At 57.3% G+C, this 25,443-nt stretch overlaps 1 protein-coding gene across 5 annotated transcripts in view; it reads right to left on the bottom strand.

Moving 5' to 3' along the window:
* Nucleotides 1-25,443, bottom strand: part of CACNA1C (calcium voltage-gated channel subunit alpha1 C) — a 475,349-nt gene that overhangs the window by 183,170 nt on the left and 266,736 nt on the right. For all 5 annotated transcript variants that reach the window (XM_061206079.1, XM_061206075.1, XM_061206078.1 and 2 more), the window contains exon 5: nucleotides 4,464-4,603. In XM_061206079.1, coding sequence (XP_061062062.1) covers nucleotides 4,464-4,603 — 140 coding nt within the window. The remainder of the gene's footprint in view (nucleotides 1-4,463; nucleotides 4,604-25,443) is intronic.

The following is a 25,443-nucleotide window of genomic DNA, read 5'->3' as shown; positions in this document are numbered from 1 at the left end:
TGACTCCGACCCTGGGAGTGGGCAGCTGAGACAGGACAGAGTCAGGATCCCTGGGGAAGAAGACATCAAGGAACCAAGAAGCTTGGGAGGCTGATGGCGGGACAGTGCGTGATGGAGAGGAGGAGCTGGCCAAGAGCTCACGTCTCCACAGCCAAGGAGAGACTCAAAGGTGTGGGGGGACCGCGACTTGGAGAAGCAGGGGGTAGAGGGTCTGAGGACACAAGCATCAGAATTGGAGGGGTTGGGCTTTCCTGGTGGCACAGTGGTTAAGAATCCACCTCCCAATGCAGGGGACACGGGTTCGAGCCCTGGTCTGGGAAGATCCCACATGCCACGGAGCAACGAAGCCCGTGTGCCACAACTACTGAGCCTGTGCTCTAGAGCCCGTGAGCCACAACTACTGAGCCCGCGTGCCACAACTACTGAAACCTGCGCGCCTAGAGCCCGTGCTCCACAACAAGAGAAGCCACCACAATGAGAAGACTGCACTGCAACAAAGAGTAGCCCCCGCTCACTGCAACTAGAGAAAGCCCGCACGCAGCAACGAAGACCCAATGCAGCCAAAAATAAAATAAATAAATTAAATAAATTTAAAAAAAAAAGAATTGGAGGGGCTTAGGTAGGAGGGGGCGGTGGTCTGAAAGCAGAATAAGATGAAGCAGGGCCCCTCTCCTGGCCTGCGAGCATTTGGAGGGGAGGGGCCATATCTTGAGAGACAGCAAGGGCAGCAGGACCCCCGGGGAGAATGAGAGAGAGAAGGAGGGACCAGTGCTGAGGTTAGGGCAGCACCGGGCTACCTGCTCTGGAATAAATCTGATGAGGATCCAGCAACACCCCGTTCCATATTGATGTTTTCTCGACAGAGCTGAGTAGTTGGGACAAAGTTTGCAAAGCTGAAATCTGGTATCTGGACTTTTACAGAAAATGTTTGCTAACACCAGAAATGGGGAGGGATTGTGGGGAACACGGGGCACCTTGGAAAGGTTTCAGGAGAGATTAGAACATGCAGAGACTGTACGGGAATGGGAGTCTGGGGTCCTGGGCCACTTGTGGGAACGGAGAAAAATATGGGAAAGGGCCCTGTGGACCATCTTTGTCCTTGTACCTAGAGACGTCCCACTGACTCATGGTCAGTAGAGCGTGCTGGGTCGTGCCTGGGGCCAAGGAAGACGCCCAGGGACCAGACCTGAACCGGGCCTGGGCAGCCTGGTCTTGAGGAACAGGCTGGGGCTCCTATGACTCCTGCCCCAGGGGGCTGGGTCTGGGAACGGGGAAGCTGCAGCTGGGGGCTTAGCAGAAGCTTAGACCCAGGCAGGGCCCAGCGGAGGGAGCTGGTCTAAACAGGGATTTGCAAAACGTGCTCCAGAGAACCCTTAGGGACTTCTTGGGCAGCGAGGCCAGGGATGAGCGGCTTCCCTTCGGTCTGTTTTCCACACGGGGACCCCGAGTAGGCTGTGTCTGCACAGTGGGTTCTGTGGCCAGACCACGTCTGATGTCCCGCCTGTTCTGTGATTCCTTCACCCCAGCTTGGCAGCTTGACGGGTCCATGTGTTAGGTGGTGACACCTCCCATCCCAGGCAGAGGTCTCCAGCGTGGGGGAAGCGGGGTCCTTTCTCTGCAGAGAAATGTTCTTTCCGTGGAAGCCTGGATCACGGAAACTCAGGACATGGACACCAGTTTGCAAGTCTGTTGAACAACATTCCAAATCCAAACCAGATTTGGTTCCTAGAACTTCCTGGAAGAAAGGAACATGCTTATCGATGTACAAGATGTTCACAAATATTATTCAGGGAAGGGAACAGAGACTGAACAACCATCCTCTCCTTTAACCCCTGAAGGGGCAGAAATTTCAGGAATGGGTCTCAGAGGTGTTCTCAGCTTGCAGGGGCGGGCATGTTTCTCCTCAGTCACACTTTGTAGGGGCGAAACCACTGCTTGGTGCCCACCAGTGCCTAAGGGCCGGGGACCTTCTCCAGGCGGTGTGTCTGGCAGTTCCTTAGCCGGACGTTAGAGCTTGTCGGAGAGGACGATGGTCTCTAGAGGCCCTGTGAGCCGAGAGGCAGGGCCCCATATCGGCAGGGAGCTGGAGACATAGTGAGGCCCTTTAGGCTGGAGTAGACGGTCTGAGCAGGTGCATCTGCTGAGGGCTCCCGGGTGCCTGATGGGGGTGGAGGGGAGTAGCTCACAGAGGCTCTGAAGTCCTCCCACATCCATTCAGCAGCCCCATGTCCCCACTGTTCCGAGGAGACTCCTCCACTTCCGGAAGGAATGGGGCACGTGGTGGGGAGGGCAATGCCTTGGCACTGGCCTCCTGGGTGGCAAGGCAAAGAAGGGAGAGGGGCCCTCAGCCCAGCACTCAGGCGGGCAAGCCCACCTCCCCCAGAGCAAGGCAGACTCCCTCTAGTTTGCAGGAGGGCAGAGGCTGCCCAGGAGGGGCGGAGGGGAGCAGACATTTCCCAGGAGACACGAGGAAGCAAAGGCACATCCATGTAAGGGGTAGGGATGGGAGGGCACAGCTGAAGAGAGGTGGTTGGGCCACACCCTCCATGGGGGGGGGTGTGTCGTTTTCCGAGATAGAAGGATGGGCTGAGTCTAGACTGGATGGAGAGCCCCAAAGACCAGCGCCTTGGAGAAGAGAAACCAGGTGCCGAATGTGGCCGAGTGCGAGATCAACGGGAAAAAGCCAGAGGGTCATGGTGGACCACAAGCTGAGCCAGTGCTGGCACCGTAGCCTTCGGGTCGTAAACAGTCGATGGAGGCACCTTTGGGAGAGTGCCAAGTCTGGACACCTCCCTCTCTTCCTCAGCCTGATGGCCCGGGCCCGGGGAGATGTGGCTGGGATCTGGGCTGACCCACAAGCAGTCCGCTTGCTGCAGTCTCGGGAGGAGCAGGGTCCGTGCAAGTGGGAGATGAACCCCTGTCTAAGGTCCACCCGTGTCTCCTGCTTCCACCCCACGCAGAGGTGAGGCCACGTTTGGGGCAGAGCATCATATAGACCAATGCCAACTCAGCCCACAGACGGGAGAAGACTTAGCTTCTCTGCCCCAAGAGGCGCCTCTCCTCTCTGTTGGCCCCAGAAGCACCGGATCTCATTCCTTGGGCTCTTTCTGTGAGTGTGTGAAAGGTTCCCAGGAGACTCGGGCCTTGAGGGAGACGCTGAATTTAAAAGGATTTAGATGCATCAGGAAGAAGCACGTTAAAGGACTTTGCTGAGTTAGTTCAAGGCATTTGTCAGTCACTCTGTTTATCCTGGAGTGAACAGAAGTAGCAAATCTCTCGCAGAGCTGCAGCCTCACCCTGACATCCGCACGTGGCAGAGACCAGTAACTTCCGTGTCCCTCACGCCTCCCAAGTGTCCCTAATGTTAATGCAAAGTGTGTCATGCTCGGCCAGGCAAAAAAGGACAGCGGCGAAAACTCGGAAACAGCTCCAGACGCCCGGAGACAGGGACTCGCTCCCAAATGGCCCTGATTTGCTCCGTCACTTCCTGCAGGAAAGGCCGGGCGCCCACGAGGCTCTGAGCAGGGCACGGTCTGGGGAAGCCACCAGGGCAACATCCTCCCGGGGTGGCTGGGAAGGGCCCCCTGGGGTAGGAGCCTAATGCCACGCTGACCTGCCCCCGGAGGCTGTGGGGACGGCGAGGGAGTGAACGGCAGGTGGGCTTGAAGTAGCGCCAGGTCAGCCCTGAGGCTCGGGCACCCTGCCCTCCGCAGACGGACGAGTGACTGGAGCCCGGTCAGCTGTGTCTCTCGTGGCGCGTGCGGGTCTCTTTGTACAAACATTCCACAGAGAATCTTTTCCTGACGTTACCGATGCCTTGATAAGGAGATCGTCACTTCCAAGGTTTCCTGAAGCTTCCTGACGCCGCTTTGTTTCTGAGCATAGGCTGAGTTGGCCTCTATAGCAGAGCAGGGTGTCCGGGGAAGTGCGTCTGGCCCCACCCCCTCGGCCCTTCCTAGTCCCATTTTCCGGCCCCGGCAGCCACCGAGCCAGGACCCTGCAGAGGTGCAGGTGGGTGTCCCGGCTCCCGGGTGCCAGCCGCCCTTCTGGCGCCGTGGCTGCAGGCTCACGTCCAGCCCAACCAGACCCACTCAGCCACACCGCAGGGGAGGCGTCCAGGGGCTGTTGGGCCAGGGGAGGCCCAGATGGAGTAAAAGACCTAAAGCTGAGGCATCTCCTTGGCTGCACAGAGGCCCCTGGGCTCCACCAGAAGGCCTCGGATTCACCTGTGCACACGCGTGTGCACGTGTGCGTGTGCGCACATGTGTGTGTGCACGTGTGTGCAGGTGGGAGCGGCGGTCGGGGCTGTCCCAGGTAACAACTCCTCTCCCTTTGGAGACAGTCTGAATCCAAAGTGATTTTTAATAGATCCTCTCGTCTGGCCTGAAGCCAAGGGCCCTTGTGACCAGAGACACAGATACTGGGTGACGGTGGTGGAGGTGGGGAGGGGTGGCTGTACTCACCCGACAACCACAATGATAAAGTCCAGCAAGTTCCAGCCGTTGCGGAGGTAAGCATTGGGGTGAAAGAGGAGCCCATAGGCTATGACTTTTAAAAATGCTTCCACAGTAAAAATGATGAGAAAGAGATACTCCACCCGTTCCTAGGAAACACAAGTAGAAGAGAGAGAAGAAGTCATTAGACTGGGGATTTGGAAAGTTCTGACCCAGCAGGTCCCCCAAGGTGGTGGAGGAGAAGGGGGCCCCTCCACGGTCGGATCAGGGGGACCCCCAGGCCACATCCCGAGCCCCACGGTCCATCCCACAGGAGAGCTCCGATCCACTGGGCAGGAAGGGGCTTTTTAGTCTTCAAATGTTAAAATGCAGAAATTAGGGTGGTGAAAAATCACACATCTTTGAGAAACATCTTAGTTAATCAGTGAGCAGTTCCTTGTACTTCTCAGAAGAGAACTCACGATGCCTTATCTAAAGGGGACGCAAGGATGCCGGGACGGGAGCTGGTGCTGAGAAAGGGCTGAGACAGAAGGGCAGGGAACGTGCCACAGTTCTGAGTCACAAACCCTGAAGCTACAGCTGGGGTCTCTGATATCCAGCCACCAAGAAGCAGAGCATGGAAACCTCCGCCAGCCGCTGAAACAGAGGCAGCTGCCCACGTGCGCTGACCCGGACCTGGGCGAGCTCTCTTCCTTGAGAAAATAGAACTCTCTGTCCAAAGAGTGAGACCAGGTCAGCAGGGACCCCAGCATTTCCAGGATGAGGGCGGGCACTGGGTGGGGGAGGGGCAGTGCTCTTCCCCTCTCCCCACTCTGTCCTTTCCAAGAGGGCTCTGCTGTGGGATGTGGCCCTGTCCCTGGAGCCCACGCTTGGCAGGACTGACTCCGGCTGGTTAGAGCCGACTCAGGGCTGATTCACCGGCTCCCCACCCTCCCCAGCAGCCGCTCTCCCACGCTGTCCCCGGCGCAGAGCCTTCAAGGCCCCGCAGGCAGAGGCGGCCGTGGCCTTCACACACCAATGCTTCGCGCTCGTGTCCGCGGGAGCCTCCAGGAAGCTCCCACCTCAGACCCCAGACCCGGCTTCCCCTCCTCTGCAGGTCAGGAGGGGCTCACTGAAGACCCCAGGTCCCACGCCCACTGTATCCCTAGAAGGCATACGGCCTGCCGCCTACCCTGCTGGGAGGGGGTGCTCCGAGGCCTGGGGCCCTGGGGCCCTGATGGGGAGCCCTGCAGGGAGGTCAGCTTGGTCCCAACGCCCCCCGTGCTCTGCCCATCTGCTCTGCCCACCCTCCCCGACCCCCGCGACGTTGAGCGCGTGCTGGCCTCACCCAGCCCAGCTCAGGATGAAGTTTGGGGACACAAAGTTAAAAAGGGAAGAACCCCGGGCCCCACCCAGACCTACTGGAGGAGATCTTCTGGCTATGGAGCCTGGAAGTGCACATTCCAGACCATTCCCGGGTGTCTCTGAAGCACCTGAAGTTTAAGAACCACTGGTCCACGTGCTGAGGAAGGCCCAGATAAGCGGTAACCATGGGAAGGGGATGGAGGTGGGACTCCACCAGCATCTCCGAGGCAGGCTTGTCCTTACCTCCTACCCATTCTGTCATCTTGAAGTTGGTCTGGGACGTGGCTTCCCAGGGGTCTGAGACCCAGGAACAAACCACAGTGCGTGGGACTTCTGGTTTTTAAAAAGTAGGTGATGTTGGGTAAGAATGTACATCAGGACCGTGTTGAAAGGGAATGCATGTTCCAAAAGGGCGCGACACACCTGAGGACGACTGTGGAAGGTGAGCTGTCCAGCCACTCAGCCCCCGCCCCCAAGACCATTCAGAGCGTCCACGTTTAGGCCCAGATGACAGGGCCACCTCCTCTGCACCCCCAGAAACCTCTGCGGAAATTCACGAAGTTGGAGCAGGGATGAGAAGGGAAACAAACGTAAGCCGGGTACCCATTTGTGTCAGGGGCTTTCGTGTGTTCACCTGTGTGCTAGCTGCCTTCATCCCACCATCCCTGCATCCAGTCACACGTTACTGGTGAGGCACAACCAGCTGAGCCATTGCACAGTGATGCTGGAGACCCCTCTGGGTTGTGTGCACAGAGCGCTTTCTGGGACAGGTAGTGACCCAGCTCGGAATACCCCTTCCCCATGGCAGGGAGGACAGCCATACCCCAGGGCTCCGAGTGTCCTGTGTGCTGGGGGGCCGGCATCTCAGACAACTCCTTAAAGAGCTGCATCCCCAGCCCCGCCTGCCTGGCACCAAGCAGTGTGTTTACTCCCTCGTCTGCGAGGCTGCCTTCCCTTCCTGATTCCTCTATGAAAAGAGAAAGCCATGGGGGAGGAGGGGTCCCGGGTCCCTCCACTGCCGTGCAGGCCCACACTGCAGCCCCGGCGGCGTCCTAGACCTGGTGCACCTCCTGTGAGACGGAGGACTTGGGGACGTGTGTCTTCTCTTGTTCACCCTCGGCCTTTGTAAGTTTCCCCCATAAGGCCCACTCCCTAATCCACACCATGTGACATAACAGGTGGGGACCAGAAGGCGCCACGGACATGTTTATGTGCTGGAGATTCAAGAGAAGGGCTCAGAAACTGATCTCCAGGAGCTCTGGGGACAATGGGCACAGATGGACAGATTCCAGTACAGCAGGCAAGTCGTGCCCTGGAGGGAAGGCTCGGAGGATGGAGAGCTGTCAGGTGAAGTGGGTGGGTCAGGCATCCGGTGGAGAGAGAGGTAAAGGGGGGAAGTGTGGAGGCCGTGGCTGGAGAGAGGCCGGGAGGGGACGGGCTGGAGAGGTGGGCCGGATCAAGGGGACCGGGGGCTCTGAGGCCAGGCCTGGACACTTGGCTTCCGTTCTGAGGAGACGGCGGCCCTGCTGTGGCGAGCACTGCCGTCTGGCGCTGTCACGATGGGGCGATTGGGTGGGGGTGGCCCACGCAGAGATCGTGGAGGCTTGAGCTGAGGCCGAGACGGGAGACTGGAGATAAGCAGGGGGACCTGGGGCACAGAAGGCGTGTGATTTGCTTTCTGGCTGCAAGTGGGGGTCGGAGAACAGGCAGGGAAAGAAGGGCGCGGCCCCCCCCTGGGGTTTCTAACCCAGCGACTGTGGATGGAAGAGCCCCTCGCTGCAGTGGGGCCTTGAGGAAGAGGAGAGGTCATCGTTCTGTACTCAAGGCGGAGCTCCTGGACTTGGACGCAGAGGTGGGCTCGCACGGAGCTGGGCTCGCAGGGGTGGCTGGACGAGGTGGCCCTGGAGAGCGTGTGGACCGGAGGAGAGCTGAGGCTGGGGTCCATCCCCTACGGGACGACTCAGCCCAAGGGAGCGCTTCCGCAACCTGGGAATTGTCTCCCAGGAGAAGTGACAGGGTCCTGCTTAAAGCCGTGGGGTCTGAGAGATAAAAGGACCTCAGAGGTTATGTAAGTAACCTCCCGGCCGGCCGGAAAGACTAGGACACCGATAAGATAAGGCCGGGGAGGTACACGTGGAGGACGCAGGAGGAGCGGGACTTCCTGACCCGATGCCCAAGGCGCATTCGTTTCTTTGCCCCCCCAGGCCCCGCTTACCCCCTAAGAGACGCGTGGGTGAGACTCCTCAGCGCCAGGTTTAAGGGTCTGAGACAGAGCTGAGGAGGGCCCAGGAGCCAGGAAGAAGGGTCCGGACAAGAAGGCAGGGAAGGAGCAAGGGCCTGTTGTCACCAAGCCTGGGGCACAGTCACCTGTGAGGTGGGTGAGCGTGTGTGCACGTGTGTGTAGCACTGCTCTCTTGACCAGCGCGGTATCCACTCTAGCGTCAGAGGCATGAGTGTCCTTACAGAATCAATTCCAACCCTCTCTTCAGAACCAAAAAACAAACAAGAAAACGTAAACAAGTGAAACAGCTTGGTCATCCTTTCCAAACACTGTGTGTTGCCATAGAAACATCCGGGGGTGGAGAACAGTGCAGCTGTAGAAGCTGATGTCCGGGTGCCTCTGGCCTCATGGGTTGACACTCCTCACGGCCTCCTCGGGCCTGGTTCTGGGGGTCATAGAGCCCTGAGAACGCACCAAGGTCCAGCACGGGACCCGCTGTTTCTGTGATCTTGGGAACCCCGGCAACTCTGGAAGCCACCCTGGGGCAGCCTGATTCCAGGCCCCGCTGTGAGTCGAGGTTGAAAAGGCTGGAGGAGGCGCGAGGACAAGGCTGGGACGCGCCAGACGCAGCCACGCACAGCTGCGGGGGGGCGGAGGGGACGCCCAGGGCTCCCGAGGACCCTCCACCGCCGCCGGCTGGAGTGGGGACCTCGCCGCTCAAGTGGCTCCATCTCTTCCCCTTCCCAGCACCTCCCCTTCCCTGCCGACGCTATTCCCCAACCCCGCCCGCCCCGTGCAGTCCTTTCCTTGTCACCCTGTCCCCACCCCTCCCCTCTCCCTGCTCTCTCCTTAGGGCCGCCACTGGCACCTGGCCCACGTCCACTCCCAGGTCTGACCCACTGAGGGGATTCAGAGGAGGGAGCGCCTCGGTTCCCAGGGGTCACGAGGTCTCCCGGATGCCTGTGGGCTGGTGAGGCCCTGAGGGGCACAGGCCGTCGGAGCTTTCCACTCTCCTCACGTCCACACATCCTGCCCTTCAACCGCATTGTAAGCCTCTTCACGGCAGACTCAGTTATCTGTGGGTGGTAACAATCTTGATTCTGACACCGAATGGCCCTGTGTCTTTGGGAAATCACGTTACCTCCCTGGTCTGTTTCTCATCTGTAGAAAAGCTAGTTAGGCATGAAAAAAAAACCCCCAAAACATGATGCTGCTGAGAGCCCTGGGCTCCCCAGGGCTGCTTTGGGAGCAGGTACAGGTCGGGGGGAGGCTGCCAAGGTGGGGCTTCCGCCCTGCCCCCGCCTTGAACCAGAGCACGGCCACTTTAACCCGAGGACCCTACACAGCTGAATCAAGTCTGGGGAACCCACAGGATGGGGTGTGGACAGAGAACACACACAAAAAAGACGCAGCCATCTCTTCCTGACCAGTCTGGGTGACTCTTGTTGGCTTTATATTCTGGGTTCTGCCTGAGATTTTATTTGAGAAGAGGAATGAGTGCTTTTTTTTTTTTTCTTTTTTCCTGGTTTTCTTAGAACTTGGAATACCACTTCCAAAGTGGTAGATGACTCCAAAGCCTCTCCAGAGTTCTCTGTCAAGCTCGTCCCTGGTCTGTGTGCAGCTCTGCACGAGGCACAGTCAGATTTCCAAATGTGGAGAGGAACAAAGAGTTCCTGTCCTTGCTGTTCTGAGGATCCCTATAAACACAGATAGGTTTGATAATGAAAAATCCTTCATTAACGAGACTATTAACGTGTGTGCTTTAGGAGAACACAACATTCCCTCCTGGTACGGGAAGCCGGTGCCAGGGGAGAGCTCCCTGGACCAGGCCATCGGGGAGCGCCTGCCAGGTCTGTTCACGTATGCGTGCTCACGTCTCTTCAAGAATGCACGTTTCTGCACACGTGCACACACATGCACGTGTGGCGCAGCTGGGCGATGCCCACCGTCTGTGTTAAACAGCATGTATCTGCTCTGTAACAGACCAGCTGTGGAAATTCACACTCAGAGAGCTTTCCTTCCCTCAGCGGCTGACGGACTACACAGAATGCGGTGAATACACGCACAGAAGGATACTAGTCAGCCCTGAAAAGGAATAAAGTTCTGACACGCGCTGCAACATGGGTGAGCCCTGAAAACACTGTGCTAAGAGACAGAAGCCAGTCCTAAAAGGACGGAGATGTATGATTCCACTTCTGTGAAACACCCAGAACGGGCAAATTCATGGAAACTGTAGATTAGAGGTTCCCAGGGATGGAGGAGGAGGGAACTGCTTCGGGGAATGAAAACCTGTGGAGACAGCGGTGATGGCTGCACAGCATCGTGAGTGTAATTAATGCCACTCAAGCGTACACTTTACAATGGTTAGAATGGCAAATGTTGTTATACTTATTTTCTCACAAAGGAAAAAAAAGGAAGCATTCCTTTGGATGTTAAAGATTTTCTAACCATCAAGGGTCTTCATCTAAAGCTACCTGAGGTCACGGTTGAACCTGTAACACCTACCCCCTCCCCGGGATCATTTGTCAGGAAATCGCCAGCACAGCCGTTTGTCGAGAGAGCTGGTGGAAGGCTGGGGCCCTGGGATGGGGGACAAGGGGGTGGGCGGGGAGGCAGGAGGCAGCTGAAGACAACGCCTTCAACTTCACCGTTTTTCGAGGCAGGCCCTTCCCAAGGGCCTTATGGTGGTTCTGGCGGTCTGGCCTTAACACCCAGGGCTCCTGTAAAGCATGAAGGGGCCGGACAAACCACGGGATACCTAAGCGTAAAGCAGCCTCGGAAAGAACAGTCACCTGTTTGTCGAGGCTGGTGGCCCCTGAGGCTGAAACTCTGCCAGGTCACTGGTCTCACAGGGGATCAGCCTAAAGAACCGGAAGCTCTCCTCCCGCAGAGCTTGCTCTGCCCTCGCCCGTGACACCAGGTGGCCGCGACTCATCCACTAGTGAGACCCTCAGCTCACGTCTCCTCTGGAGGCTGGCCTTGCCCGCCCCCAGGAGGGTCAAGCGGGCGGCTCAGATGTCCAGGTGCCGGCCTGCCCTTCGCCAGCCCGTCCCCCAGACGGCATCTCTGTCCGTCCCCGGGGCCCCTTCCTGGGCTGGTTCTCAGCTGTCAGCCCCCAGGGCAGACCTGGCCTGCCTGCGTGCTCGGTGGTGTCCTGCACCGTTGTCACGGGCTGCTGAGCCGCCCCTTGGAGTTCACGGGTGGCCATGTGCCCCTCCCCTGCGGCTCTAGGGCTGCCATCCTGCCAGCGGGCAGCACAGGCTGTCAGGGCGCTGCCAGTCCCCTCTCTCCCAGGACGTCACTGGCTCCGGGACATCACCTTTGCTTTGGGTAATGGAGCAGAGCGGTGACAGGTATTCCCACTCAGAGCTGAAGTGCTTCTGGAGACAAGGGGGCATTTGCTTAATGACCTGTGGTTAGTGTGTGGTTTCCCAAATGGATGCGGCAGTGGCCTCAAAACTCTCTCCTAAATGCCCACCTTCTTGCGAGGAAGCAGACCAGCGCGGCACAGGGGAACAGACCCCCTTTTCTGCCCGTCCCCACGGCTTGTCCTCCTCCCGCCCCCATCACCGTTTGGGTGTTAAGGCAGCTTCCTGACTGGCCTCATTGGCATCCAGGCTGATTCTCTGCCTAACCACCTCCCCCGCGTGCCACCCCTGCCCCGGGCCTGGGGTGGAGTCTCGCCTTCATGGCCTGGCTCCCAGGTCCCAGTGGAACCCACTCGTCCCTCTGGCCCCATATCCGGCCAGCACCCTGTGCTCCAGCCACACCAGAAGGCTCACCACGCCCAACCCAGACGGGTGGTGAGGGCAGCCCTGCCAGGCCGGCCTTTCTCCACCTGCAAGGCCTACTCCTCCCCTGGTTTGGACGTCTCCCTCTCCCCGGCCCCCCATGGCCCTCCGCCCAGGGCAGGGCCCTCTGCAGACACGGTTCTAGCACTTACGACAATGTGTGTGTTTTCTGCAAGCTCCTCCCCTTGGGGACAGAGGCCTGCAGGGCGGAAGCAGGCCTCTTTGTCACCTTGGTTAGGAGGTGTCTTTAACTGGAGGGCAAAATGACAGAGGGAAAGGGCTTTGGAGTCAAGCTGTTTCCCGGTGACGAGCCACGTAATCTTCCCAGCTGTGGCCTTGTCACCAGGAAGGTGGGAAGTTACACGGCTCCGGCGACTTGGGGATTAGGAGTCACAGTGCGCACTGGGATGGCTCAGCTGCCATCGCGGCTCTGCACCCAGCACAGCCCCCGGCTCTGCACCCAGCACGGACCCCGGCTCTGCACCCAGGATGGGCCCCAGCTCCGCCCCTGGCTCTGCACAGGTGCAGCGGGGGTTCTGCAGGCGTCTGTGGGGCTCGCGCCCCCTCCAGGCAGCTCTGTGTGTCCCCAGAGGTCGCACCTGGGCCGCTCTCCAGCGCCCACAGCACCAGCCCTCTGCCCGTCCCCTCTTCCCTCCTGCACACACGGGCCTCCAGGACCCTCAGCAGGTAGCATGACCCACTTTCGAGCTACTCCTGAGCCTCCTGACTTCAACACAAACTGAGGCCTCACATGTTTTCTATTATTGACGCAACTTCACAACCAAACCAGAAACTTCTCTGAGCCCGTTTGCCAGGTTCCATGCCTTCTGAATGCTCCTGGCCCCGACCCCCAGCCCTGGATCCACAGCCGAAGGGACCCCAGACCCCCAGCCGCGAGCCTTTCCCTGGAGGCTCTGGGAACCCCACAACCCTTTGCCTCCTGAAGTGACGTATTTCAGCGGCCTGGACGAGGTGACCGACGACAGCAGTGTCCTTCGGGAGCGAGAGCGTGGGTTCAGGAGGGTTGAGGACCTGGGGTAAGTTCCACAGCGAGAGTGTAAGGGATAGGACATTATAGTTTATGAGGAGGCTTCCATTTTATGTTGAGTGTCACGACCACTTCGTGAAGCAGGAAGGCAGGTAATTTCTTCTCCTCTACTTCTCTCACCCCACTTTCTTTTCCTCCTCACACCACCCCCAACACCATCACCACCATCTCTTCCACCCCCAATACCATCACCACCGTCTCCTCCACCCCGAACACCATCACCACCATCTCCTCCACTCCCATCACCATCACCATCACCACCATCTCCTCCACCATCATCACCATCACCATCTCCACCGCCGGTGCTTCTGTCATCATCACCACCACCTCCACCACCATCACCACCATCACATTACCGTCACCACCACCACCGTCTCCTCCTCCTTTTCCATCACAGCTGCCATTAACAGCCGAGTCGGAGCCTGGATGCATCAACATCTTAACAGTAACCGCATGATAAATAAAGAATGTTCTCTCCATTATGCACAAGAGGACGCTGGTGGGAGAGGCTGGGTAACCTCTACAACGCCCTGCAGCTAGGGAGCATGGAGCCGGGACTCACGTTTTCCCCACTGTTTGGGGTGACAGGATGCACGGACCCCTTCACCTGGCACCTCTGCACTGGGGCTTGGCTGGGGCCACACTGAACATCTGATTTTTGTCGAAAGCCAGCGGCGTTCTGCAAGGGTTTGACATGTAGCACCCGCCTGGCCCCGGGGCCCCACTTCCCACTGATGGCGTGTGGACATGTGGCTACAGAGCAGACCCCGCACTCTCCTCCAGCGCCTGGCCACACCTGTCAGCACCTGTGGGGGGATGCTGTAAACAGGCTGTAAGTCAACCACCGGTCTAACCCCACTGAGGTTCTCTCCTCCAGCCCTGCAGTGGAGTTGGAGACCCTGCAGCAGCCGGGAGTGGGGCTCTTGACAGTGTGAACCGGAGCGGGACAGAGCCACGGGAGAGAAGGGGCCACGGCAGAGGCAGGTGATGCTAGGAGGGAGGTGGGGGACAGGGGACTTTCAAACATGACATCAAGACTTCCGGCAGACTGGCAGAATGGGGTCAGATGCCACGCAGAAGGTGGCCACATCACCCTCGCTCTGGACTGCGGTTTCTTCATCCACCAAATGTGAGTTTGCCCAGATGTCCTCCACCCTTCTGCCCGTGTCCAGCTAGGATTCCTTAATGCTGACAAATCTGAGTTTTAAACTTTAGGTCTTCCACACCGACTGCACCTTGGCCAAATCACTGGAACTTCAGAGGCCTCCTTCTCCTTGGCTATAAAGTGGAGATAATACCTTCCTATCAAGACTCCGTAAGAACCGAGGGGAAATGCACGTGAACACGTTAAATGGGAAATACTTAAATGTTCTGCTCCCGAACCCCCCGTGATTCTGAAATCCTTGGCATCTGAGACAATGAAGGTGATTGGAGACATCGGCCGGTCGGTGCTGAAGGCGTGGGTTTGAGAAACTATCTGTGCAGGTGAAGCTGTGACGGTTCCATGAAATCCATGATCAGAGAACAGAGGCTGAGGGTTCAGGGAGGGGACGCCGGCCAGGGGGGCCCAGAGAGTATGTCTCAACACCGTCATCATTTTTGCCACATCCATGTATGTACAATATTGTTCACTTCATACTGTTTCCTTCCATCAACTCGCTTTTCTTATATGATCATTTAGAAAGGAGTTTTTTTTAATCAGAAGTATCACGAGTGTTGCTTGCCATGATAAAGGATGTCAGTAAAACCATTAACCATGTTTGTCCATGTGCTGCCTAAAATTGGCCGACATGCCACCCAGGTACACGTCACACTTGGGGAAAATCTGGGCTCGAGGCCTGTCCCTGGCAAGGGCCACCCTGACTCCATGTGGCTCCAGACGTGGGAGGAAGGATGGGTCCCCTTGGGAGAAATGGGGGGCCGATGTTGTGTCCCAGGAAGAGCTCTGTGGAGTCGGGCTCCCCTGCACCGGGCAGGCTGCCTCTGGGGCCGTGCACTGGCGCACACACCTGCGGGTCACCTGTGGCAGGGGGTTCAGGGGCTGCGCTCAGGTGGGGTTGGCTGCCTCTCCTTCAAGGTCACATCCTCACCCCCTGGGCGAGTCCTGCACTTGGCGGGTGGGTTATTTCTGACGAGATGACTTCATCATCTCGTCTTCAGTCAGATTGCGGGTCCTTCCTGGGCAACCGCTTGTCTTATGTTTAGACTCAGCCCCCAACCCAGCATCGCCACAGGCTGTATCTCTGCTGCTCGCTGATGGATGACACTTGGAATGTGACAAGGATCTGACGTTAGCCGTGCGCGTTGGCTTTCCCCAGTGTCCTGTCCCCCAGCCTCGCGTGGTGTCCTGGGTCCCCCCGCTTTTCCATGGGGACTGACCTCATTTTCCAGTCCCCAAAACAAATGCTTTCTAGAACACGAGTCAGAGGGACACACCCAAACCAGAGCAAGTAAAACCCCTCTCGCCAAATTATGACGTGATTCCCGAGCCTCCCGGGACATTAATGAGTGACCTCCGTCTGTCCTGGGCGCTGGCCTCGGATAATCCAGCTTCCTGTCCTCTCAGCCGTCACCAAGGCCTTCAAAGTGGACTACGGAGCTGGCGGCAGTGATGACACAGATGAAAAGTGTAGCGGTGCAAAGGAGGGCCGGCTGCGAAGGTCACCGTCGAGGTGTCTGCTCCCCTGCCCGTCCGCTGGTCAGCTCTCAGAGGCCGAGGTGGGGTCAGCCCTGCGTACTCACACCCCGCCTCGGCCGAGCCCCTTTCTCTCCTATGATCTTGAGCATTTTACTTTCTTATCGCAAAGATACCAAAATTCATGTTAGACATTGAAGACGACTCTGAGGTGAAAAAAGGAAAATGAAGAAGCGCACCATCCCTCCCCCCACCCCGAGGGGCCCGTGGCTGGCGTTTTGTCATCTGCGGCCAGCCTGCTTCCCCTGTGTGTCCAAAGTGGTCATCGCACTGCTCATATTATTTGAGAACCTCCCTTATCTTTGTTTAACAGAGGTTTTGAACGTACGCTGTACGCTGTCTCCAGTGTCACCCTCAATCGCCCCCAGACCCCAGCAGCAGGACGGGGCAGGGCCTCGTTTGCCTGTCTCCTCCGCCTGTGCTGACCTGGCTCAGCCCTTGGGGGGCTGCAGGAGGCGGGTGCAGAGGGGCTCCTGGTGGTCGGCAGCGGGGGGCACAGGGCCCCAGCAGGCAGCCCCGTGCAGCTCCCGAGATTCTGGGGCTCACGCACCACTAAAAAGGACCGGACATCAGTGCTGGGAGGGGTCTTGGTGACACTGAGTCCCCCATTTCCTAGGGAAATGAGGGGACACCTTTCTGTCTTCTCACGATGCGTTAGGGGCAGTAGGCAGGCCTGAGCCCCGCTCGGGGGGCAGGAGGTGGGCCCCACGGGGGCCCTGAGGCTCCCGGAGCCACCAGACGAGGGAGGCGGCGGCGGGGTGGAGGGGTGGTCCTGGAGCCACGGGGCCTGTGCCGCGCGCCCTTCAGGGCCCTGGTGCCCCGGTGCCCCACGCTCTTCCCTCGGACGCTCGCCCATCCTGCTCCTTTTCCTTTCGGGGGTGTCAGGAAGACCCCTTCCATCGGGGATGTCCTTCCTCCTTTGACGGGTGAGGGGAAGACGCCGCTGTTAGACGCGGAGCCTCTCCAGCCTGAGAACACATGGCCCTGGGACCTGGGACGGGGCTTCGGCCCTGGGGGCCTGGGGCCTGCGCATCACTCTGCACAGGACTCACCCCCCCGCACGTGGGCACAGTTCCCCGCCAAGCCTCCTAGAGTGCCACCGCCCTCTCCATCTCCCCGTCCCCAAGACACCATCCCCTTGAGGCATTTTTAGCCAAGACGCCAAACATCCAAGGAGGAAGAAGCGAATCTGTCTCACGCACACGAAAACAGCCGGTCCCCAACCCGGGCCTCTGCCTCCCCTCCCACCCTCCCGCCCCCGCCGCTTTCTTTCGTGGCCCCTCTGCCCCTCCAGCCATCAGCCCCCGGCTCCCCCTCTGTCCCTCTCAGACCTTCTCCCTCCACCTGAGGGATGGGCAGCGTCCACAGGGTCACACAGCAGTTCAGCTAATTGGCTATTTCTTGCAAATTGCTTAAAAGGTGTGCAGACCCGCTGAAAATGGAAAGACACAGAGCCGTGAGCGTCCACCTGCGATGCTGAGGAATGCACCCCAGCCCGTGCGGGTGTGGAGGGGGCGTTTCCTGACCTGTGCGGACCCACAGGGGGAGCCCAGTTACCCAGGAAGGGCCAACATCCCGAGTGAGGGGAGAGCGCAGAGGGCTTGGTCCCCTCCCCCAGCCGTGGAGCCCATGAGGGCGCCGATGGCCTAAATACTGTCCTCATGCCGCTATGTCCTCTGCTGGAAGGATGTGAGGTGAGGAGGGAGGCGTTTCAGCTCCCAGCTCGTTCTCCCGGTGCCAGGTGGGCAAAATATCTCCCTTAACACGGTCTTCATTTTTCCTATTATTCTGCTTGCTGCCTCTGACTTGTGGATAGAAATCCTACGGTAGACGGGGACAACGAATGCTGGAGTCACAGGCAGACCCCGGGTCCCGGTGCCTGAGAAGAGTCCCCTTCACGCCGGTTACAAGCTGGTTACCTCGATGACGACCACCAACACCACCAATAACAACAAGAACTAAGGTTACCCTGTGTGTTCTCAATCCCGACCCTGATCCCAAATCCCTTGCACGAATTACTGAATGATTTTCTCCCTGAAAAAATGATCTGCCTGATCACCATGAACTCACCTATGACCCACAACATGACCTCAGCATCCCTCTCAACACAAGGGCCATCAACGCATCGGTGCTGACTTACAACCTGTACCCTCCCTGCGGGATGCACAGGGTGACCATATAGTTTACCAGTCAGACAAGGGCAGCTTTGAGAGTGAAAGGGGATGCTGTGACTAATTAGTGGGGACACGGGGTGATCACATGGGGCTGATCCCAGGTGAACTAGAGACTGTAGTTGCCCTAATTACACCTCAGGGAGGCTCCCAAAGCGCCCACCTACTCCTTGTAGGTAAACCAACCTGAGGAAGCTTGGGAGCGTCTTTCTACTGCACGGGGCGGGTGGGGGGACTTGGGGGAAGGAGACAGTCTTGGTGAGAAAGGACAAGGTCCGCCTCGGGGTCACAGTCGTGTCTGCAGAGGTGCCACAACCACCGGGTTATTCCCACGCCCCCGGGGTCCCCCTCCCGCCCCGGCGGCACCACCTCAGCACCCGCCCGTGAAAGCACGTGTCTGCGATCCCCTGCTCCGGCCCCTCCACCCCACCTCCTCCTCACAGTGAATAATCGCTTGTGTGGTAGTTTAATGAGCCGGTGATGAACGCGTTTGGGCGTCTTATGGAGGCTGAATCACCTTGTTTACTCATTGGTAATTAAATCGGCAGCATCTAATTTCTGTTCGGGGAGATTTATGGGCATTTTCTGTTTCTAGGTGACAAAATTGAAAAATGAGTCTAATTACTGATGGATTTCCCCAAGAAGAGAACCAGAGAATGGTATTTCACTCACTGCCAAGTTCACTGCACCTTAGCGCGGCCATGACAAGGGTGAATGACAGGAACTCCAGGGACCATCCAAGACCATCCACTCGGACAACCCTGTTTCCTAAGGGGAACCCCATTTGTCCCTCAAAAAAACCACTACTACTGAGGGGTTTTTAGAGGATATGACACTTCAAGGGTGGAAGGTTCTGACCGGGTGTGGCCTCGAAGTTGCTTTGTGACATCAGCCTAGTAAGTCTTTTTTTATTCTTCGACTTTACATTTTCTCATTTATGAAGCAGAGTTTTCAAGTCATCAAATTACTGGGCTAATTGAGCAGATGATCCCATAAAAATGGTTGCAAGCTGGTTAAAAGAAAAATATTACCATCGCAGCATGTTTTATAAACATTTAGAAGTTCCCTGTAAAGTGTTTTGCTCAGTTTTACATTTCCGGACCCTTCAGGTTGGGAGGATGAGAAAAATATTCTGAGCATTTTATTCAAAGGCAAATGAAAGCGTCTTCTTGGGGTGTTAACTCTGTTAGTCACCAGATATAGTTTACCTTTTTGGCTATTGAGCGTTTTTCGTATAATCCAGGATCTGGCTGAAGTCACAGTGTCTCCTACACTTTGGGGATCGGGCGGGACGGGGGTCTTAGTGCATATACCTCGTTCCAGAACTGCTCAAAGAGCCCCCCACCCAAAGGCCCTTCCATCCTCACAACGATCGTCAGAAACGATGTATTTTCTGCAGGTGAGGAGGCCCAGGGGTTCGGGGCAGCCGGGCCAGGGGTCTCACCCCGAGTCCCACGGAAGGCCCGATGGGGAGTAGACGGTGTCCGCTGGCCGGACCTCATGCTTCCACGTCTCAACGCTCTCAGGGATGGTCCAGAAACCTGCCAAGGAGGCCTGCGGGCAAGTGAACAGTCCCGCGCTCCTAGTTTACAGGATACACTGAGGGCCTTGGTGACCCGGGTCCCAGCAGCAACCCTCTCCTCCACGTGGCCCAGCCCACCCCCGTTTCAGGGCTGAGACCCCAATTGGCTCGAGAGGCCTCTGTTTGGGGTGAGGCATGTTGCTTCTTTGGGCCTCAGTTTTCTAATCTGTAAAATGAATGCCCCTTCCCCTCCTCTGCCCGGGCTACGAAAAATCACATAGAGAGTTTGGTGTGCAGTTTATACGTGTGTTTCCCTGGGGTCCACAGACCGTAAGGGGCCCTGCGGAGTGAGGAATCCCTCAGGTCCTCTGAGTGGCCCTGACTCCCATGGCAGGTGCCAAGTAAGCAAGGCCTTCCCTCCCCTGCTCCGAATGGACACGTACCCGGCTGCCACCAGCCGGACTCCCACCTTGTCCTCCGGCCTTGTCATGTTAGTTGAGGCTCAGGGCACGGTGGTTAGGAGCCCCGTCTCTGGAGGGAGACCACCTGATTTTAAATCCAGGTGCTGCCATAAAGATCAGAGCAGAAATAAATAAAATGGAGAATTAAAAACAGTAGGAAAGGTCAATGAAACTAAGAGCTGATTCTTTGAAAAGATAAACAAAATTCATAAACCTTTAGCCAGACTCATCAGGAAAAACAGAGAGGACCCAAATCAATAAAATCAGAAATGAAAAAGGAGAAGGTACAACCCCCATACCACAGAAATACAAAGCATCCTAAGAGACTACTATGACCCACTCTATACCAATAAAATGGACAACCTAGCAGAAATGGAAAAATTCCTAGAAAGGTACAATGTCCCAAGACTAAACCAGGTAGAAACAGAAAATATGAACAGACCAATTACCAGAAATGAAATTGAGTCAGTAATTTAAAAAACTCCCAACAAACAAAAGTCCAGGACCTGATGGCTTCACAGGTGAATTCTACTAAACATTTAGAGACTACTGTTAACACCTGTCCTTCTGAAACTATTCCAAAAAATTGCAGAGAAAGGAATGCTTCCAGAATTATTCTATGAAGCCACTGTCATCCTGATACCAAAACCAGACAAAGACATCACACAAAAAAGAAAATTACAGGCCAATATCACTGAGGAACATAGATGCAAAAATCGTCAACAAAATATTAGCAAACTGAATCCAACGCTACATTAAAAGAATCATAAACCATTGTCAATTGGGATTAATCCCAGTGATGCAAGGATGGTCCAATATCCACAAATCAATCAGGGTGATACACCACATTAACAAATTGAAGAATAAAAACCATATGATCATCTCAATAGACGTAGAAAAAGCTTCTGACAAAATTCAACATCCATTTATGATAAAAATTCTCCACAGTGTTGGTAGAGAGGGAACATAGCTCATCATAATAAAGGCCATATGTGATAAACCCACAGCTAACATCCTACTGAACAGTGAAAAGCTAAAAGCATTTCCTCAAGACAAGGATGTCCACGCTCACCACTTTTATTCAATATAGTATTGGAAGTCCTAACCACCGCAATCAGACAAGAAAAAGAAGTAAAAGGAATCCAAATTGGAAAGGAAGAAGTAAAACTGTCACTGTTTGCAGATGACATGATACTATAGATAGAAAAGCTTAAAGACACTGCCAAAAAACTACTAGAGCTCATCAATGAATTCAGTAAAGTTGTAGGATACATAATTAATATACAGAAGTATATCTGTAATAACTTTAAATGGAGTATAATCTTTAAAAATTGTGAATCACTATTACTCCTGAAACTAACATAATATTGGACATCAGCTATACCTCAGTTTAAAAAAATAAAATAAAATAAAATAAAAACTTAAAGAAAGTGCTAGAGAAGAAAATTGGAAAACGGAAAGGAGGAAAAAGGCAGAATAGGCAGGAATAGAAGACACATGGGAGCAGGAAAGAAAAGTGCGACACTGTTGGAGTTTGTTTATGCCCTGAGACGTCCAGGGTTAAGGTTCCCGAAGCCATGCCTACGATGCCCAGGTGTCTGCCCACAGAGGGTGCGTGCACGCGTGTAGCAGGAGCCCAGGGTGCACATGGGGGGGCGTGTCCAACACACCCGGGAAGAAGGGCTTGTGGGGTGTGAGTCTTGGGTCCTCCTGGAAGAGTCGACCATTTGTCTATCTTCTATGCAGAAAGCAAGCCACTGACCCAGCACCTCTGCCCGACCACAGCCAGGGTCCCACTGACCTCTGACCCCTCTGGCCAGAAGTCCCCATGAGCACGCACCCGGCAAGAGGTCAGAGCACCAGCAGGCTCTGCCCTGGGGTGAGCGCCCTCCCCCGAGTCACCGCTCCCCACTGCTGCCCTCTCCCCCCGCATCCCAGCGTCTGCGGAACTGACTCCACGCGCTGGGCCAGAATCAGGCTGTGGTCCAGTCAGATGCCAGGCCCCGGGGACCCGAGTTCTGATTATGTCCCCCGACATTTACTACCCTGGGGCCCGCAGATGCAGAAGCAGCGCCCCTGCCCCGGGCAGTCAAGCCCGGAGCAGGATCAGAAGGGACAGAGGTCATCGCAACACGACGAGTCCCTTAGGCCGGGAGGCTTGGGGACCCCTCCCTGACACCAGCTAGACGCAGAAGGCAACTCGGCCTCCTCCACATTCCAGGTTCCAGGCCAGCCCCCTGCACCGCAGACCACGTGGCTTCTGTGATCCCAGAAGAGCTACGAGCATCTCGGAGGACACGGGCTTTCCTCTGAGACGGCGGGTCCGGGCGGAGCTGCCGTGGTGACACTCACACCCCCTCTGCGGCACCTACGCCCAGGTGAGCCGCCCGGCACAGGTAAGCGGAATCGTCAGCACAGGGAGCCGGTGTCCTTCCCGGAGTTCACGCGAGACTTTGTCCCTGACCATCTCAGGAACCCCCCCTCCCAGGTGCTGCTCCCCAGGGCCCTGGACGGTGTGTCAGTCTTTTCAGGGGAAACGCTGACGCGGTGGACCCCGCGGGGCGAGGAGAGAAGGAGGCCCTTGGGCGCCCGCCACGCGTGAATGTGGTAAGTGAACGCGCTCCGGTCCCACGTGGCTGGCGCCGCACCGCCTCTCATCACGGGTGAGGAGCCTGCGGCCCAGGGAAGTCAAGCAGCCGGTCCAGGGCCCACGGGAGTCAACGCCGGGCCCAGGGCTTGAGCCCCGCCTCTGACTCAGTCCCACCGCATGGCCCTCCGTCGGGGTGGTTTCATGTCCATCACTGTCTCCACGGGAAACTCTATATTCAAGTAACGGCCGATCAGGCAGAATGCAGGGAGTGGCGGGGATGGAGGGAGGGAGCGCTTCTCCAGCCCAGGGGAGGGGCCGCGCAGAGGGCCAGTGGGACGGGGGACGGCGGGGCAGGACTGACTGTGTGGCTCGGGGACCACGTGGCAGTGGGACTTGGGCGAGACCACGGGACAGGCCGGATCTGGCCAGAAGCAGCCGTCAAAGCCCAGACCCAGCAGCTGCGGGTCGCACCGTGAGTGGTGCTGGGACCGAGGGCTGTGGAGCGGCGGTAGGAGCATCCGTCAGAGCTGACCTGAACAGCCGTCCGCGCCAATAACTGAACCTTTCCATCTCAGGTGGTTCCATTTGACAGGCATCATAAATTCATACGGCGGTTTATGCAGCCAGGGGGAAGGATGCAGGGGGAGGGGGTGGAGGGAGTGCGGAAAGTCAGCCTCAACTTATCAGAGTGTATGCATTCATTCATTCACTCGCTCACTCATTCATTCACTCATTCACTCCACTCACACATTCACTCACTCATTCATTCATTTGCCAGAAGAGTCCCGGGCGGGCCCAAGAGCTGACTGATGTTATGAATGTCTCTTTCTCCCAGCCTCTAGCTTACACTATAAAAGTCACCTACATTTTAATTTGTTAGATTTGGGCAAACCTGCATGTTTCTCGGTCTTTCCTCAGTGCCACCGCATCTTACCGACCCCACGATACCACCGTGTAGAACCAGAACCATGTGCTGGGTCACAGTCAGCAGACTGGAGACCCCTGGGGTCGGACACTGTCTTTTCCTCCAACACAGCCCCTCCTTCTGGCTTCCATCGTTTGAAAATGCAGTAAATCCTTTTGACAGGCGTCTGGTAAATATCTACTTATTTACATGTTGATCAAGATACTTATTTATTCCCTGGTTCAAAAAAGGAAGATTTCCCGCGCGCTCGCCATGGGCTGGAGGTGACTGAATTAGGCTGATGGATTGGTGGCAGAGCCAGGGCCCTGAGCCGGCAGCAAAGCACCCTCGGAGGCCCGGCCCGGCGCTTCCGGCCACACCCTCGCCCTCCACGTGACTCCCACCTGCTGCCCCGCCCCCCCGGGCTCCACCCCTCAAAAGATCCAGGGAGGGCCCAAGAGGCACCGAGGGGGTGGCAGGTCACCGACTCACGCTTGGACACTTTCTCACGGGTGACGCCCCAGGGATGGTGCCTGCCTGGGAGCTTCGCTGGGGAAGGGGCTCCACCGCGCAGCACCGGCAGGCTCACCCCGAGCTCCCGGGGGCGCCCTTCTAGGGTGCTCGCCCAACTCTGCGACCAAGAAGCGGGCAGCAGAGCCCCGTCACCACAGAGCTTCACCCCGTCCCCGCGTGCCTCCCAGGTGACTCTTCCCCGAGGGGCACCGCAGGAGCAGGGCTGCTTTCTGAGGCTGCATGGATGTAAAGGCACGTGGCAGGATTACAGAAGGGAGCCTCCACGTGGGCGGGGCGGCTGCCCGGTTGGTGGTCCCCCCCCACCACCCCACAAGCCACCGGCGGCTCTCAACCTTTTCCTCTCCGTGATGCATCTCAGCGAGCTCCAGAGATGCCGGGGCGCCTGGTTTGGAAGGTGGAGGGTGGCCAGGCCGCCTGGTTTCTGGAGCAGCTGGAAGGCCTCGGCCAGCAGCTGGGGCAGCCTCAGGGCCGGGCAGGGCTGGCCGGGAGCAGCACGGGGCTCCGGGCCTTGCTTCTCAGGGTCTGACCGGTTCTGAACACACTGCCAGCTGAGCCACTGTAGCCGGAAGCATCAGGGCTTCTGAAGCGGTTTTCTGCGGTTTCTAACCGGGAAAGTAGAAGCCGCTCCAGCCCCGGTTCTCTGATTCTAAACAGGCCTTTCGAGGGCCTCAAAGCCGAAGGCCCGGAGCGCCGGCTGCCTGTGCGCTGTGCGCCCTGCGGAGCTGCCCCTCCACACGGCCCCGTTCACGCCCGCCCTGCCCGGGGTCCTACTGGATGCGGGCGGTGCTGGGGCTCCGGGTGCGATGATTCCGCTTTCCGTCCCCGCCCCTCCAAGTACTGGCAGCGCCTGACGTCTGCCGAGTGGAGGAGGCTGAGAAGAGGTGCGCTCTGCTGGGGAAAGTCGGAAACACCAGCACACCCACCCGGGAGGTTTGGGGGCATCACGATGGTGGGATTTACCCAGACCCTTCCCAACGGGGCAGAACAGGTCTCTCTGAAGAGTGACAGAGCCTGGCAGTCGCGGAGGGGGCTGGGCTTGTCCCGCAAAGGAGAGAAAGACGAGAAGAATCCATGTCAGAGTAGAGGCGGCAAAGGACAGAGCCATCCTCATAGGGTCATCTCCTGGGAAACACACGCATGCACACGCACACACGTGTCCTCACACACACGTGCATGCAGGCGCTCACACACACAGGGTCCGGGTGCTTTGTACTCCAGGCACGTCTATTCTCGTTCCCTTCAAGTGTTTGGTTTTGGCTGCTTCTGCACAGAGTGATCCATGGAAATCACTGTTCTTGGGAATGAACCATCATCATGAACCTCGCGGGTCCATTTCTTGAAAACCTCCTAAAGCCAGACGCCTGGGCAGTGTCGGGTGGGGGCTGGCTCTCTGCCCCTTCCTGCTGGGGACGACGGGAGGCCAGGGTCTTGTTCCCAGAGCGTGGGGTAGGAGGGGGGGGGGTCGGCCGACACGGTGCCCTACAGGGGCTGAGGTGATGCAGATTCTGTCAGACCGCGGGCGCTGTGTCCAGCCAGGCCACACTGCTCTGCAGAGACACCTGTCCCCCTGGCGAACTCTAATAGAGGCAGGACGCACAGTCCCTCCATCCCATGCTGGCAGCTACAAACGACTCGGAGTCTGAGAGAGGACGGTGCTGCCAGCCTGCCGAGCCCTGGGGATGACAGTGATTCATCCCCACCCGACAGG

This window comes from Eubalaena glacialis, chromosome 11 (assembly GCF_028564815.1).
Source record: "Eubalaena glacialis isolate mEubGla1 chromosome 11, mEubGla1.1.hap2.+ XY, whole genome shotgun sequence".
Taxonomy (NCBI): Eukaryota; Metazoa; Chordata; class Mammalia; order Artiodactyla; family Balaenidae; genus Eubalaena; species Eubalaena glacialis.
Note: the sequence above shows the minus strand (reverse complement) of the source record. Positions and strands in the feature narration are given on the sequence as shown.